The 16,372-nt window shown below is 46.8% G+C and overlaps 2 protein-coding genes across 11 annotated transcripts in view; both read right to left on the bottom strand.

Annotated features, from left to right (window-relative positions):
- The window catches only part of hoxb2a (homeobox B2a), a 5,911-nt gene extending 181 nt beyond the window's left edge, over positions 1–5,730 (bottom strand). The window contains exons 1-2 of the mRNA XM_020651609.3: positions 2,652–5,730; positions 1–1,227 (exon numbers count right to left, since the gene is read on the bottom strand). The exon at positions 1–1,227 is cut by the window's left edge and continues 181 nt beyond it. Coding sequence (XP_020507265.2) covers positions 437–1,227; positions 2,652–3,429 — 1,569 coding nt within the window. The 5' untranslated portion in view covers positions 3,430–5,730 and the 3' untranslated portion in view covers positions 1–436. The remainder of the gene's footprint in view (positions 1,228–2,651) is intronic.
- A 1,292-nt stretch (positions 5,731–7,022) lies between these two features.
- The window catches only part of hoxb3a (homeobox B3a), an 87,193-nt gene continuing 77,843 nt past the window's right edge, over positions 7,023–16,372 (bottom strand). For all 10 annotated transcript variants that reach the window (XM_065964519.1, XM_065964522.1, XM_065964520.1 and 7 more), the window contains 2 exons: positions 13,518–14,221; positions 7,023–10,686 (listed from right to left, as the gene is read on the bottom strand). In XM_065964519.1, the coding sequence (XP_065820591.1) occupies positions 9,821–10,686; positions 13,518–14,100 (1,449 nt within the window). In that variant the 5' untranslated portion in view covers positions 14,101–14,221 and the 3' untranslated portion in view covers positions 7,023–9,820. The remainder of the gene's footprint in view (positions 10,687–13,517; positions 14,222–16,372) is intronic.

Below are 16,372 nucleotides of genomic sequence, written 5' to 3'. Positions count from 1 at the left end.
CCTGAGAGGTTAGTAACGATCCGTGAAGCTGCACCGGGACGGACTAAAGAGGGAACACATCCACACAAAGGTCCATGAATTTAGAGGAAAAAATATCACAAACAAAAAGGGAAATAAATACCTGAAATGTGGACAAATGGAGAAAAACATCCACAGCGTTTCAACCGTGAAAAAAATAATTTCCCTTCGATGTTTTAATTTAAAAAAATGAATCTCTCTAAAAATAACCACCAAATTAAACCAGCAAAAAAGAGGAAAAATGTATTTAAAAACGAACATAATTTTCATTCAGAAAATGTTTCAGGAATGTTGCCGAGAAGCTTTCTGAACAACACACTCCTTCGCTCGATTGTTCGTCCACACAGGCCTGCCAGTCCTCCGATCACTCGCTTTTTTTTTTAGATTGAGTTTTTATCTAAAATATCGCAGCTCTTTCTCAGAAGTTGAGGTGCTGCAGGTCGATGGTGCACAGTGTGCTCGTGAACAGATCGAAGTCCTCCTCGGAGAAATCCACCGGACTGTCCAGAGAGCTCTGCAGGCTGGGGGACAGGCAGGCGTCCCCGGCGAAGAAGGTCAGGTCCGGGAGCGCGGAGGAGGCCGAAGGAGCCGAGGAGGAGGTGATGGAGGAGTCCTGCTGCTCCGGGAACGACGGATCTGACGCCGGTGCTGTTGCTGATCCGGGCTCGTTGAGCTGTATCAGGCCCGGGTCTGGCGGGGAGTGGTGAGCCGTGGCGGCGTCCGAGGAGCCAGATGCTCCGGGCAGCTGTGGGCGGCTCAACCCGCCTCTCTCCTCCGGCGTGGGCTGCGTATTGTCGCCGCTGTCAGCAGTGTAGGCGGCCGATGATGGATTGCCACTCCCGGATTCACTCTCCGATGAAGCCTCCCCGGTGCCTGAAGCCTCCAGCGGCTGGCTGGAATACGGAGAGGAAGCGTCGGCTCCTTCGAGCGGCTCAAACCCGCCCGGGTCGCTGGACTCGGGGCCTCCACCGCCTCCGTCCCGGTGGTGCGTGGTCTGACGTTTGTGTTTCATCCGCCGGTTCTGGAACCAGACTTTAACCTGCCGCTCTGTCAGGTCTAAAAGAGCGGCGATCTCCACCCTCCTGGGCCGGCAGAGGTACTTGTTAAAGTGGAACTCCTTCTCCAGCTCCAGCAGCTGCGTGTTGGTGTAGGCGGTGCGCAGCCTGCGGGAGCCGGCTCCTCCAGCATCCAGAGCCGCCTGTCCCGGGTCTGCAGGGAGAGACAGAGACACACAGAGGAGCAGGTAGAGAGATATTAGGTGGAGGATTTATGGTGCAAAATCATCTGCAGCTATTCTCATTTTTTATCTTAATTTTATATTTCGTTTAAACTTCAAATTGTAATCTACTTCACGAGCCCGTAAACCATCTACACTTTTATTGCATGCAAGATTTCCAGCCAAGAAAAAAGCTGCTGCAGCGTCGGGCTCGAATCCCCTCGGCTCTTCTGTCTGTAATAAAACAGTAATAAAACAAAAAGTCTCATAAAAAACACTCCCTCCAATTACAGTAGCTGCCAAAGACATAACTGTAAGAGCGGAGCAATTTGGTGCAGGTAAAATAATAATAACAATAAAAAAGGAAAAGGCAGATAAAGACTGATGATCTCAGTGTCAGGGTGGGATTCTCGCTCCTGTGCAGTCAGCCTGCCGAGAGAGGCTGCAGCCCGCGAGCAGAGAAAGCAAAGACAGCAAAATAAATAAATCAGAGGATGGAGAGGAAATGTGCAGGGAAATGTGGGAATGTCGACGTGAAACGAATGTGGCGGTATCTGTCAGAAACAAGACCCCGGACAGCTCCATGAGATCAGAAGAGGAGAAAACAAGAATGTCCTTTTAAAAATGTGTGTGTGGGATGTTGGATAAAAAAAAAAAATGATTTTGAACATGTGTGTGAAAGACAGAAATGATCTAAGCCAAAAATGTGTGCAGTGTGTATCCTGTGTATAGCTGAAAACCCTCCCAACCCCCACCCAACATATTCTGCTCTGTTACTGTGCCTCGCCATTATATTTCCTTCTTCCATCCAATATGGCTACCATCTCAGTTGTGTTATGAATATATAACAGCAGGAAGATGCTGCTGCTGCATATCACAGCACACAGAGAGCAGGATGAGGCAAGCTGCAGCTTCTGCACGAGGGAGAAAGACACAAAAACTCATCTGTGCGTAATTACGCACGATAAATAACCCTGCATAACATAATGCATTTATAAATGTGGTCTCTGAGCTAACAGGATGCTGGTGTGAAAGCTTTGCACTCAGTGTGAGGCTGAATGTTACATATTGATCCTGCACGTGACGGAGATGATGTGTGTGAAGCTTTAATGGTGCATATTTAGATGCATGATGACAGAGTGTGCAGAACACTGCAGCATAATGCAGGGGTCTAGATATGGCTTCCCTGTTGACACAGCATCACTGCACAGCACACACAATCAGACACACACATGTACACACACACACACACACACACACACACACTGAGGAGCAATAAGACAATGTCATGTAAGCACTTTGATGCTGTGTGTAATGAAGGTTATCCCTGCACTGAAATGTAGACAGAAAATGAAAGCACAGGCTGCACTCTCTCATCACACACCCGCACATGACTCCCCCATCCCGGCATACCGACCTGTGGGCGACTCGATGCCCGTCGAAGCGTACCCAGAGGCGGTGGGCGACGGGGATGACGATGCTGGAGGGATGATGGATCCTGCACCGTTGGAGCTGTTCCCAGGTTTAGGGCACTTCTTGGATGACTTCTTTTCCTTCATCCAGGGGAACTCGTGGGCCAGCGGACCGGCCGTGGTCGCCGCGGCCGGGGCAGGGGCCTGGCCGGGCGGACAGGGCTGCTGGGCAGCTCGGTGGTGCGTCTGGAGGCCATTAGTGGCGGAGGTTCCCCGGTTCTGCTGGCTCCTTGCAGTCGGTCTCGGCTGGCTGCCTGTGCAGGGGCTGAGGCTGGGGATGGTGTGCTCGAAGGGAGGCGGAATTACTGTCGACTCCTTGATTGATGAAGTTTGAAATGACTCCAGGACGGCGGGGAAGGACGTCAGGCACTCTGCGAGGGACGGCTGGCTGTTTATAAAACCGATCTCCCTCTCGAATTCAAAATTCATAGCTCCCTTAGACCGGATCACCCTCGCACGGCGAGACCCCCGAACAATCCCTTCCCCAAAATAAAAAAAACAAAACACATACGCGCACGCACGCGCGTTCACACACGCACACAACACAATGTGGCTTCTTAGAAAAAATAAAAAAACGCACGAGCATGTAGGCTCCCGACCGCAGTGGCGTAAATGCGATGCTATATAATAATTGTGTATATTGGTGATATTACTAGCGTATGGGGACCCTGGTAGGCTAAACTGAAGAACTATGGGGCGAATTTGCAGCCAATTCCTGGTCATGTGACGCAGGAGAGCCAATCAGGAGGCCGGGCCTGGCGGCGGTGATGGCTGTGGGAAGCAGCATTATTATTTTTCCACTCAAAGCTGTGGCACAGAGTGGCTTCATCCCTGGATAGCGGCTATTGTTTGGTCTTAACGGGGGGTAGACTGTGGGGAGAAAACACGGGAAGGCTGCCGGTCGCCATGTGCGCAGTGTGGGCGGCAGGTCGACGCATCCCGGCCCGGTGTTACGCACAAACAATAGAGCATCTCGAAGACGGTTTTATTTTCGGTCCTCTGGGTGATGTAATGACTGTTACAACATTAGGTGAACGGAGCAGGTCAGCAACGTTTCCAATATGGCTCCTTCAGATGTTTCCAGCACTCAGCTCATTAATCTTATCACATGTGACAGAGGCTGAAATCACAAACTCACACTGACAAAGTTGGAGGGTTAAAGAAGGTGCAGCAGCTCAGGAGGAGAGGATACTGTAGTGAAGATGAGGGCTGAGACACTAACTTAGATTGAAGTGTGAAGAAAGGGAGCCTGGTGCTGTGTAAGTGCATTTTCTGTATTTAATGGGAGAATATTTTGGACGATAGTTGTAGGTGTATTTGTGAGAATGAAACCTAAATATACTCTAACTGAAATAGTCTCACAACCTCCAAATACTTCACGCTGTCCAGTTTGTCTCTCGCGCTCTGTCTCAGTGTAATGTGTGTGTGTTAAAGTGTTTACGCACAGAGAGAGAGAGAGAGAGAGAGGGGGGGGGAGTTCACAGCGAGGTCGCTCCGTGAGACTGACAAAGGAGGGCAGCGCGCTTAGGCCTCCTCTTCCTCCTAACAACAGAACAAAATATTAACACAGCAGTTATAATATGAAGGCTAATAGTGAGTGAGTTTAACAGCGAGTGGAGTTCAGACTCTATAGGACGCACATGTAGATTTTTATAAAGAGCAGGAGCTGGGGAGTTTAGCAGAGGAGAGCCTATTTTGGGGGGAGCCCCGGGTGGAAAAAAAAGAAGTGCGGTGATCAATCTTTCCCTGCCTGCAAAGAGGCTGACAGCAGCCCCTCTCTCTCTCTAAATAACAAGAAAACCTCCAGTCTCACTCCCTCTGTCTCTCTCCTCTTTGGTTAATCTTTCGCCATGTTTTTTTAAAATTCTTTACGCAGTTTTTACGCGCCACAAGCACGCGCAGAAATATCCAATCTACTTAAAAAAAAAAAAAACGGCGCAGATAGCAAGAACAAATCGTTTCAAACAACCAAACTCTGCCTCTCGTTCTCATGCCTTTTGACTCTGAGGACAAGAAAGCAGAAATGTGTGTGGGAGTGAGAGCCATTGAGCGCATTGAGGCTGCATGGAAACACAAAAACACACACACACACACACAGCAGAGCCGAGCTGTTGACTGAGCTAACACAGAACACTTTCTTAATTTTCTACTTTTTGTCACAAATTTTAAAATACATTTTCACATTATTTTCTGTAATTCCGGCGACTTTATTTCGGAGTTTCTTAGATGGAAAGCTGATTTTTTAAAAGCTAGTTTTTCACTGTGGGAATAAGCCTGCACATGTCGGCTAAAGATGTTGACTTCTCACTTCTAATTTAACTAAAATTTCCAATCGTCTTTTAAAATATTTTATTTAGTGATGTGTTCTGTAAAATGTGATTACTCATAATGTAGCAGTTTTTAATTGTTGATCCAAGTTACGAGATTTTAATTACAAAAACAAAACAATTAAAAAATAAATGACTAACAGTTCATACCTCAGGTTTTCATTTCTCCATTATCTGTTTTTGTTAAAACATTTATTTTTTTTAAAACAATAGAAAAGAAAACGGTGACAGATTCTGTTGAGTCCCCGTGTAAACATTCAGGATGTTTCTGCAGTTCAACTTTTAATTGTAGCTTTAATAATTATTACAAATATTAGATTTGAATTCAAACTGATTCTGGACGATAAAAAGGTGATGTCTGTACATTTAAACAATTAACTTTAATGGTTTTATTACTCTACAAATCTTAGCCTCATTACATCTTAGTTGTAGTTTTGGAATCTTCCTCCAGCCTGTCTGTACCTGATCTGTACCTGTGTGCTGTGCACCTGTGAACGTGCCTGCAGTTTCCAGCAGTGCGCGCGCTGCTGAAGCAGAGCTGTGCGTCTGTTTTTACGAGGCAATAAATTAGATCCAATCTCTGCTTATTGGTGTTTTTATTGTCTGTTAGTCCAACGGAGATGTAAAGGGAAGTACGGCCATTATTTATGGGCGTCTGATTTATGTCTTTAAGTTTTATGCTGCTCTCAGGCCTCTCAGCACAAGCGCGTGCTAAAGCGAGGGGGGGGGGGGGGGAGAGAGAGAGGGAATGAGTAAGAAACCATGTGAGTGAGCCGATGCGCAGGCCTCAGGGCTTTTTTTTAAGTCATAAACATCAACACAGAGTTGGAAGATCAGGGAGAAACTCTGTGAAGCAAAGAGAGAAAAACAGATTCTTCTTCTTCTTCTTCTTCTTCTTCTGTGGTTCAGCAGAAACTATTTAAGTCACAGGAGGAGAGCGACCTCTGAGTGAGTGATGCAGAGAGTGACATGTTTTTAAATATAAGAGCAGATCAGTTAATAAATCCAAAGCTCCAACCATCTGCTGGGCTCAAAGGGTTCTCTAGCTCTGGTTTGAGGGCCATGTTTGGGTCCACAAAGGGTCCATAATGGGGTCCAGAGCTTTTGACCGTGTTTCAAGGTCTGGCTCATCGGTTTCAGAGATAAAGAAGTCGTTCAAACTGTAACGGAAGCTGGGTGAGTTAGTGATTCTGGGTCGAACTTTACAGAGGTCAGTTTGGGTCAAAAAATAAAACTGCTAAACTTAAGACGCCTTGTCGCCTCTTTCTCGTTCCAACATCTAAAGGAACCTTTTTTATCCGTAGTGATGAACTGCACTAACTTTATGAATGTTCATGTTGTTGTTCTGCAGCTCAGTGAGAGTTACCACGTCACTCGCTCATCGATTCAAAGACGTTCACTTTAAAGTTTTTCTTCCACCTCAAAGTCTTTCAGTAACAGGTATCAGGTGTCGTACAGTAACAGTTCTCGGCTTTGACCTTTGACCCAGAAGAATCTGACGTTAGCATCCGTGGCTCATGCTAACGTTTAAGGTTGAATTTGTTTTCGTTGATTTCTGACGTCTAACATGTGGCTTGAAGCGTCGCTTTGAACTTTGGGGACCGTTTAGTGACAGTGACACCGGAGGTGATGACCCGATATTTAATACTGAGACAGTCAGACGACCTGTGCAGGATTCAAACAGTTCTTTACTCTTTAAAGGATTCAGGTCAAATATTTCTGATGTTTATTTTTATAATTAATAATTTCAGAGGGTTCAGACGGTTTATATCTTCCTTCAAAGGTTGTTGGTTTGAATCCTGGTGTGATATTAATTTTATAGTTTTGGTTTCTTTGCAGCCGAGCGGAACTGTTCAGAGCGAGGGCGTGTAGAGCGACGACGTGTAGAGCGAGGGCATGTTTCGCACTAACAGTAACGCTTCCTTTCTTTAAACACAAAGAGAACGAGTAAAGTTTTTTACAGCTGAGTCATTAAAGACGGAGGCTAACTCTGAATAACATAACATTTTATTAAAGAATTGTTCGACAGACGACTCTCTCAACAATGAAAGAAAAGGAGCTACAAAGAACAAAGAAAGAAGACTAACAGTTGGTCTAAGTGTTTCAGACTACGCCCCGCCCGGGCCTCTCCCCCTGTACAAGCCAAGACATGTATGTACACGGGTCATCATAGGAACAGAAAAACTACCATTTCTTCTTCTAAAATACAAGAACTAAAAAATGGAACTTCAGTACAACGGACAAGAAGAAACACAACTTTGTTTTTTTTCTTTCGTAACAGGTAAATACTAAAAAAGTACACTTTTTTTTTCTCGATATAAATACATGAAGGATAAATAATAATCATACAAAACAGAAAGTCTTTTTAAACTGGCTATAACAAATAAATATTTATATATGAATGTTCACTTGAACACACATCGGCGAAAGACGCTTTGATTGGAGGGCCTTCCGTCTTCAAAATAAGATTTCATTATTATTATTTTTGACCTTTTTAACCATCAAAATGTAAACTCTAAGTGCAACAATGACGCCCAGGAGCGAGGAGCGTCAGTGTCACTCTGCACTTCATGAAAACTGTCAACAGGTTTATTCTCAGAGCAGCAGAGAGTGTGGAGAGGGTCTGCACACATACACACACGCGCACACACACACACACGCGCACACACACACTGGCAGAAACTGTCTCATGTGTCTCTCTGACCGCTCAGATAAATAAACTCTGCAGGTTTCAGAGTGTGTCGAACACGTCCGCTTCGACCTCTGGGACGGTCATTTTTGTTCAAATATATATACCCTGTATCCACGTTTAAAAGTAAACGAGTGAGAACAAAACTCAAAACCATATAAAAGTGTGGACATGATGGTGTCCGCTAATGAAAGAGAACCCTTCAGAGAGAGGGAGAGAGAGAGAGAGAGACAGAGGGAGGGGGGAGAGAGAGAGGGAGGGAGAGAGAGAGAGAGAGAGGGGGCAGTGATTTACCCCAACATAAATAAATAGTGTTCTCCACTCTTTATACCCTGTGTCGATGATGTGCTAAAAGAAGAACATTAAAAAAGTCTCTTCGTTTCCTCTCGAGTTTGTTTGAAGATGTCAACAGCTGGTTGTGTGTGTGTGTGTGTGTGTGTGTGTGTGTCAGCAAAAGGAAGCTAGCTTAGCATCACCTGATGATGTGTGTGTGTGTGTGTGTCTGTGAGGGGGGGGGACTTCTTAAGAACGACATTTCACCTATTGATGGGTCTTTTTCTTCGTCTCTTATCGGTTCGTCTCAGAGTTGTATTTCCTTAAAGTGGCTCTAATCATTTCTCAGATTATTTTGATAATAAAATCAAACGTTCACATTTTGATCTTAGCCTTAATCACTGTCTTGCCCTAAATGTCAGCAGGTAGATCTGGTGCATAGAGCCAAACAAACTTTGACTGTTATGTTTAGTTTTATAAAAAGTTCAACAAGATGGCAACGTGTGCACTGTTACCTCCACCTCATCCCCCGCCCGCCCTTCAGGTGAAATGTCATCATTTAAGGAGTCCTGCATGAGGCAGAGAGAGCTAACGTAGCTTAGCACAGGTGTGTCTGTGGGGGCTTGTTGAGCCTCTGAACTCGTGGCTACTCAGGTGTGCTGAGTGTGTGTGTGTCTGTGGCGGATTGTGAGAGGTTGTGCCTCCTTCAGAAGCCGTGTGCTGCTGCCACAGACGGAGACGGAGGGTTAGTAGTGATTCAGTCTGAACGGGCGGAGACATGGGGGGGAGGCAGAACGAGACGAGGAAGACCATCCAGAGGTTTTTAATGTGCTGAGCAGAAACTGAGGAAGACGAGGGCCGCCAGCTCCAGCTGTATTTCAGGCAGAGAGCTCCACATAGCTCAGGCTGACAACAACACGTGTTGCCTGGGGGGGGGGGGGGGGGGGGGGGGGGCTGCGTCATAAATCTACCCACCTCGTTAACTGCACATTAAAATCTCAACTATTTCATTGAGCGAGCGGGAGAGCTCTTAGTGTATGTGGGAGCCTTAGAGGGGAGCTTTATGATTAAAGTATCGTTCTAGTTAGCCGAGTCGTTACTGGCTACTTTACAACATGCTAGCTGAGACACCAAAACGGTTTGTGAAGTCAAATCAGGTTAAACACGTCAGGAGGGAGGCGTCCTGTAGTAAAGCTTCATAATGTCACATGTTCTGCTTGGAGCTTTTTCTTTCACTTTGACGTTTGGGATGTTTGAACACAGACGTCCATACTGCAGTAAACTCTCTCGTCTAATGAGCACTGACTGAAACACGGAGCTCCCCGTTCATCTCTTTATGCCGTACAGCTGCCGATACGTCTCTGCACGAGCGCCACAAGACGAGCGGCCTGACAGTTATTGTCTCCCCGGGGGGACGTGGGAGACGATTGACTGTACAGCTCGTCTCCCACGCGTACAGAACGCTTCACTGCTCTCAGAGGAGGGAGGACGCTGTGAAAGGGTTTGGGTTCAATTTGTAAACGTGGATAAAAGCTGAGCTGGATGACACAAACGTCTCTGATTGGTTTAAGATAAAGTTTAAGTCGTTGATAAAAATAAACTGAGATTAGCTTTCTTTAGTTTGGTCGTGTCGGAGCTGGACGTTTAGTGTTTTTAGAGCACAAGACAAACCACTGGATGTCTCCTGTTGGTCTCGCTCTGTCCCCCCCCTCGTGCCCCCCCCTGCAGCAGTAGAGTCCCCTCGTGTCAGTCTGTTAGTGAGTCGGGGTCGTGGTCACTCGTTCTGCGTCGTCTTCACTACCTTCTACGTTTTGTTCCAAACCTGCTACAGGTGAGTGAGCTTGGGTGCTTCCTGGATTCTGCCCTGAGTCGAGGTGTGGTGCGCCGACAGCTCGGTGTACGTCGGGTGTGTGGGGGGGTCACAGGGACCCTGGGGGCCCCCTCCACCCACGTGGTGCTGGTTTGCGGCCGACATGGGCCCCCCGCCATTGTAGTCCATGGTTTGGTGGAGGGGGGGCGTGGGGCCGAGGTGGTTCAGGCCGTACATGGAGGGCCCCGAACCTGGCATCTGGTCCACATAGCTGCCGCCCCCCACATACACCGGACTGGCCTGCATGTTGGTGGGGGTCCCGTATCCTGCGTTGTTGGCCTGCACCAGGCCGTGGTGGGGATGGGGGTCACCGTAGTCCGGGTCTGGGGCTCCGTACTTCTGCTGGGGGGGGCAGCCCTTCATGGGGACGTTGGAGTAGGCAGTGGACATGGAGTAAGACACGCCCTGGTGCGGCTTGCCGAAGGACGGAGGAGACGGGACGTCGTAGCCTCCGCCCCCGCCCCCTCCTCCCATGGCGTGCATGGAGTTGAGGAAGCTGGCGGAGGACTGCATGGTCAGGGGGGGCGACCCGGTCGGCGAGGGCCCTCCGGAGCTGGAGCTCAGGCCCTTGGACTTCTGGTCCTTCTTGTACTTCATGCGTCGGTTCTGGAACCAGATCTTGATCTGGCGCTCGGACAGGTTGAGCAGGTTGGCCATCTCCACGCGACGCGGCCGGCACAGGTAGCGGTTAAAGTGGAACTCCTTCTCCAGCTCCACCAGCTGGGCGCTCGTGTACGCCGTGCGAGCTCGCTTAGAGGACGCCGACGAGCCACTGGTTGGACTCTTCTCCCCGCTGCTGCCGCTCTCTGCTCCTCCCGACACTGAGGACAGGAAACAGAGAAGGAGTTAGAAGACGAGAAGGAGATAAGGAGAGGTCGCAGGGAGGAAACAGAACAACTTTAAAGAGAAACTTTAAAAAATGAGGACAGTAAAATGGAGAGAGAGGAGGAAACACTGCGGCTGCATGCTGGAGGAAACTGGGTGTTAATAAAGCAGAGGGTGGGGGGGGGGTCTGGGCACGCCGGCTGAATTATCCCCTGATATTAGTTGTCAACACTTCATAACAGTGGCAGTTATTAAGAGACGGAGGCCCCGGTGCTAGCTCAGGGCAGCTAAATTGCATCTTGGCTTGGAAAGACAAAAACCCCCCGCAGCAAGAGCAGCTGCAGCACAAAGACGACAAGCTCTGAACCGAGGTCAACCTGAGCGCGCTTTAATCAGAGCGACAAAGAAAGTCAAACATCGAGACACGTTTCTGTGACAGTTTGAGCTGACAGGTGTTCATTCAGATACCTGATACAATGACCCACTGCTGAAGTATCTGCTTTGGATTTGAAGAAGTTCTTACCTACATAGGAGGTCATGCACTGATGTAGCTTACAGTACAGATCGCTCTGTTATTCAACTCTTCTTCATCATTTAAAAGGAGGGTCACTGAATGTCTCTAACACATCCCTCCAAAGCCCCCCAACGCCACCTCATGCACACTTTGGATCTTCTCACTTTAACCTCGAGGACAGAGTGCTGACATCACTCCAGAGAGGAACCATAAACTTCTAATTCTTAAGAATCGGCCGCTGAACCAGCTTCCACATTCAAAGAGTCGGGCTGCTTGAAACGTGTTAAAACCATCCACTGTATTTAAAGTAAACAAAGCCAACATGACATCATCCAGCGGTTTGTCTTAACACATATGTCCAAGAACGTGCAGACATTTTGATTCTGTTCAGGTAACAACTTCAACACTTGGAGGCCATGGCCTGCAGAATATATTTCTTCTTCTTCTTTAAATGGGACGATCATTTCATAAATAATCACACTGTGATGAAGAAGACTTGAAACCAGAGTGTGAGACCATAAACTCTTCAGGCGGGAATAAAATCAGCAGAGAACATTTGATCCTACAGTAGATTCTTTTTGCAACCAGGTGAGTCGCCCCCTGTAGGCTGTTAACAGAATGCAGGTTTCAGTCACCTCTGCAGTGGCTTCAGTTAAAACCATGAGGCTCCAACCACTTGTAGTCTGAGGTTCAAACTAATAAAAGCTGATGTAGCACAGCTCCAGCGAAGTGAGATCATATCTGTGTGTAATCATATCTCCTCCAGTACAAACAGTCCACTCTCGTGTTTCTTTCTCTGAACGGAGCTAAACATCGTCCGTCTCTCAGAGCGCTGAAAATCTCTAAATGATTGTTTCCATTTCTCATCAATAAAGCGTCTAATCTGTGCTAAACTCTCCGCTCATATTCATTATGACACCATGTATTTTTCTCATTGATAACTAACATATCAGCCGCTCTGTTATCAGACATGCAGATGATATTCAAATTCATCATCCTGCTCTGTTCCCTTTTCTTTCATTTGTTAATATCTCCCATTGCAAACGTCTGCGTGTCATTCTCCGCCCTCTCTGAGAATCTGTTCATCTGTTATCGTACATGACGTTTAAATTCATCCGGGTGATATCTTCATGTTGCCAGAAGAGAGGAGGAAGGAGAGGAGGAAGGAGAGCAATCAGAGAGCAGGATGATAACCAGAGGGAGGAGGAGGAGACTATGAAGAGGAGGATGGTGGCAGCTGTTCTGCTGCTGAAGTCAGCTTAAAAACAAATAGTTCTGAAAGTTTAAACACGGTCTTGAATCCCTGCACTGATCCTGTTTCTACCTCGTTCAAAGTGGAGAGAAGTGCTGGATCTATTTCTGGATGAATCACGCTGCTTATGTGCAGGTTCAGGTATAAATCCCCATGACATGATGGCTTCAAACCTGGCTGTTTGACAAGAAATAGTTCCCTCCATGTTACTCCTGAAACCCCACACCACACTGTGGCTTTCAGATTTCTGTTTGTAAAACTATGCAGTTGGTATTTTCACATTAAAACGAGTACAAAATTCAACCAGTTCTATTCTTTCCTCAGACAGAAGCAGGCTAACTCATTCCCCCTGCTTCCAGTCTTTAAGCTGAGCTAAGCTAAGCTAATCACCTCCAGACTACAGCAGCACCTCAAATGTGGATGTAAGGAAGAAATTATCTTCAAACCAGGATGCATTTTTTAGATCTTGAACTTATCAATATGTCAACCATATTTCCTTTTCCTATAGGTACATCAACGGCCCTTCATCTTCCTGCTTTTTCCTTTTTCAGGGCGTCACTCCTCCTGGTTTGCAGGAGTCTTTATCAGTCTGACATACTTCTTCTAATATTCAGGATATTTAGAGAATTCAAAGTCACTCTCCTGATCAGTTCTGCTCATTAAGGAGACTCAATCAAACGCAGCAGACTAGATTCTTCTTCATAATAAATGTTGAAGTGAATCCTGCTCATCAGCCTCATCAGCTCCTTTAAAGCAACATTACATTATACTCCAGATAAATATTAAGCAGCCTGACGAGCTGCCTGTGGTCATTTCCCCGTGTGAAGCAGCGCCTTTGGAAACCTGTTTCGCCATAAATAGTCTGAGAAACCTTTGAAATCCTCAGGGGGATCTGAGGCTCGATGTTGATAAGAGAGTTGAGGAGACAAGACGCTAACGAAGGAAGCAAGAGAGAAGGATGACAGAGAAGGAGAAATGAGACAAAGAGAGGGAGGAATAATAATGTGTGTGTGTGTGTGTGTGTGTGTGTGTGTGTGTGAGACAGGTGTGATGTAACACACCATTGCCAGAGTTGTTGCTGGGCGAACAGTTTTTCTGCTTGGTGTTCTGCCGGCTCTCCTTCATCCAGGGGAAGATCTGCTTGGCGAGCGTGGGGTTAGGGGGCAGCGAGGAGGACGAGGACGAGGTGGAGGACGAAATGGACGAGGACGAATTGGAGGACTTATTGGGGCCTGATTTGGACACTGAGGAGGCCCCAGCACTGCCCCCCGGCTGCTGAGCCCCGGTACTACCATTGCTGGGGTTGGGGGGCAGTGGGGGGGACACCTGGGAGGCGGGGTGGTGCTCTGGCGGCAGGCTGGGCCGCATGCAGCTGCCATTCAGCTCCTTGTTCTTGGCGAGCTGCTGATGGCTGCTGTTACTGCCCAGCGCCTGTAAGGAGCACGCCGAGCGCTGGTACGAGTCCACGTCCAGATGGGACGCCGACTGGAAGGCCGGCTGGTGGTGGGACACGGGGGCCGACGCATCGTAGCCCCCAAAGCCGTTGGCGGCCGCCGCTGCCGCTGCAGCAGCCCCCTGCACCTGGTAGGACGAGTAGCCACCGAACAGCGTGGAGGAGTTGTCGTAGTACGTTGTCTTCTGCATGTCTGAGAGGAGAGGCGGCGTCTGCGTGTGCTCCGGTCCTTGATGAGAGCCGCTGCCGGAAGACCATTTGGTACCGGGGGTCACGTGACGGTGTCTCTCCAACGGTCCCCTGCAATCTGACCTGAAAGGTTAGCAGAGGAAGAATAAAGAAATAAGAGAGATAAATCCATCTTCCTGCAGTGAAAGGCGCCATGACATGAATAGAAACCAGCGCTTTTCTTTTCTCAGTCACCCCCCCCCCCCCCCCCCCCCCCCCATCCCCCTCCCCACTGAGCCTGTGCTCAGCCTGCAGATGCTGTGATGGAGGGGGCACGAGGAGGGCAAACACACACACACACACTCGCATAAAAAACACACCAATGTTGAATTTAAAGAGAAATAAAAAGATAAACGCCCTCACTCAGATTCAGATGAAGAATAAACATCAGCATTATTTGGTTCTTTTTAAGTTAATTTTTTAAATAATGATTACTGAGTTTCAGAATTCGTAATTCACCTTTTTTTTTTTTTTTGTTCCAGCAGTTACTCCAATAATTCATTTTTAAATCAAAGAATAAAACTTTCCTTTCCTCCATCTCTATTATGATGTTTAGTATTTAAATACATGTTCGATTATTAAAGAAACTTAGTGATGAAGTGTTTGTAATAAAGCTCTCCCTCCGTGTGTTTTTATTCCTGACCGGGACGTCTTGTGCAACGGTGCCGCTGCTTGTGTGTGTGTGTGCGCTTGTGTGTGTGTGTGTGTGTGTGTGTGTGTCTGTGTGTGTGTGTGTGTGTGTGTGTGTGTGTGACTGATGTAGGTAGCCTATTTCTGTCAGCTCTCTCATGATGTAGTGAGTTCAGGCTGCTCGGCTGTTACCTCACTCTCTATCTCCGGAACTGATCACTGCTGCTGAATAAAAAACAACGACGAAGAGATGTGTCTCTGCAGCTCAGGAAATGTGACAATAACACTCAATAAAGAAAAAGAAGGTTTTATTATTTCTAAACGGAGCAACAAAGAAAAGCGTGACGTCAGAAACTAGAACTGTTTTAATGTTTTTTTTCTTTTCCACAAGAGATGTGAGGTTTAAGAATTTAAAGATTATTCAGAGCTTTAAGGGTTAAAATAAGAACGAAAAAAATCAGATGATAGATAGAAAGAGTCTCAGTGCTTCACTTTGTTTTGGGCAAAAATAATAGTGAGAAAAAACGTCAGTTTTGGCCCCCACAGACACCCTGTCTCTCGCGCGCATCCCGCCGGGGTAGGCCTGTGGTCGCGAGAGGCCAGCTATCAGGCGCGAGGGAGCACCTGGCATTAATTTGAGCTCAGAGATAAAATGTTTGAGAAGAAGAAGAAGATCTGCTGCCTCTGACTCCACAAACTGAGTGTGTGTGTGTGTGTGTGTTTGTTAGCCCTGCAGCTAACTACTGTTAGCTGTCATTTATTTACATCAGCACACGTGCAGCTATTTATTATATTTTGTGTTGTATTCAAATGTTTCTCCAAAGTGCAAAAATGTAGAAAACGTAATTATTTAAAGCGCGTGCACAGATAATAAAGATAATATAACAATCCATTTTAATTAGGATTTTAAAGCTACGCCGAAAAAAACAAGACCTTCTATTTATTAAAAGCTGCACGATTTGTGAATTATGTAAATTACATTTCCTAATAATTCATGAAACATTTCAACATAAAAACATGGAAACAAAAATGACTAAAAATAGAAAAGGTTCGTTTTGAGTGTTTCTGATTAACGATAAAGGATATTTTTCCTCTTAATATTTCCATATGCTCTTTTTTTTCCTGCGTGTTTTTGGACAGACAGTCCAGCCCTTCTCCAGCTCTCAGCACGTCACACATGTCAGCCATTTATCTTTCCAGGAGACAAGCTGGAATCCTAATTATTTACTCTGAGGAATAGTCCCGAGGAGAGAGAGAGAGAGAGAGAGAGGCCGTGTGTGTAGGAGGAATATGTTATTAAATCATATCTCTGTTTCACCATTAAACGGGACACGTAATGTCTGTGCCCTGCGTGTAGGTCTGCAGCTTAATACAATCACCAACTTTACTAGACGCCTCCCTGAATAATCCACTTATAGTGACAGAGAGAGAGAGAGAGAGAGAGACCCAAACAACAACAAGAGAGAGAGAGAGAGAGAGAGAGAGAGAGAGAGGGGTCGGCCTTGGTGTCCAGTGTCTGTGCTTTATCCCGGATATAAAATTACAAATGGCGCCTGCCATGAAGACCAACACAAGCAGAGGGAGAGAGGAGGCATTAAGTTGGAC

This window comes from Labrus bergylta, chromosome 16 (assembly GCF_963930695.1).
Source record: "Labrus bergylta chromosome 16, fLabBer1.1, whole genome shotgun sequence".
NCBI lineage: Eukaryota > Metazoa > Chordata > Actinopteri > Labriformes > Labridae > Labrus > Labrus bergylta.
Note: the sequence above shows the minus strand (reverse complement) of the source record. Positions and strands in the feature narration are given on the sequence as shown.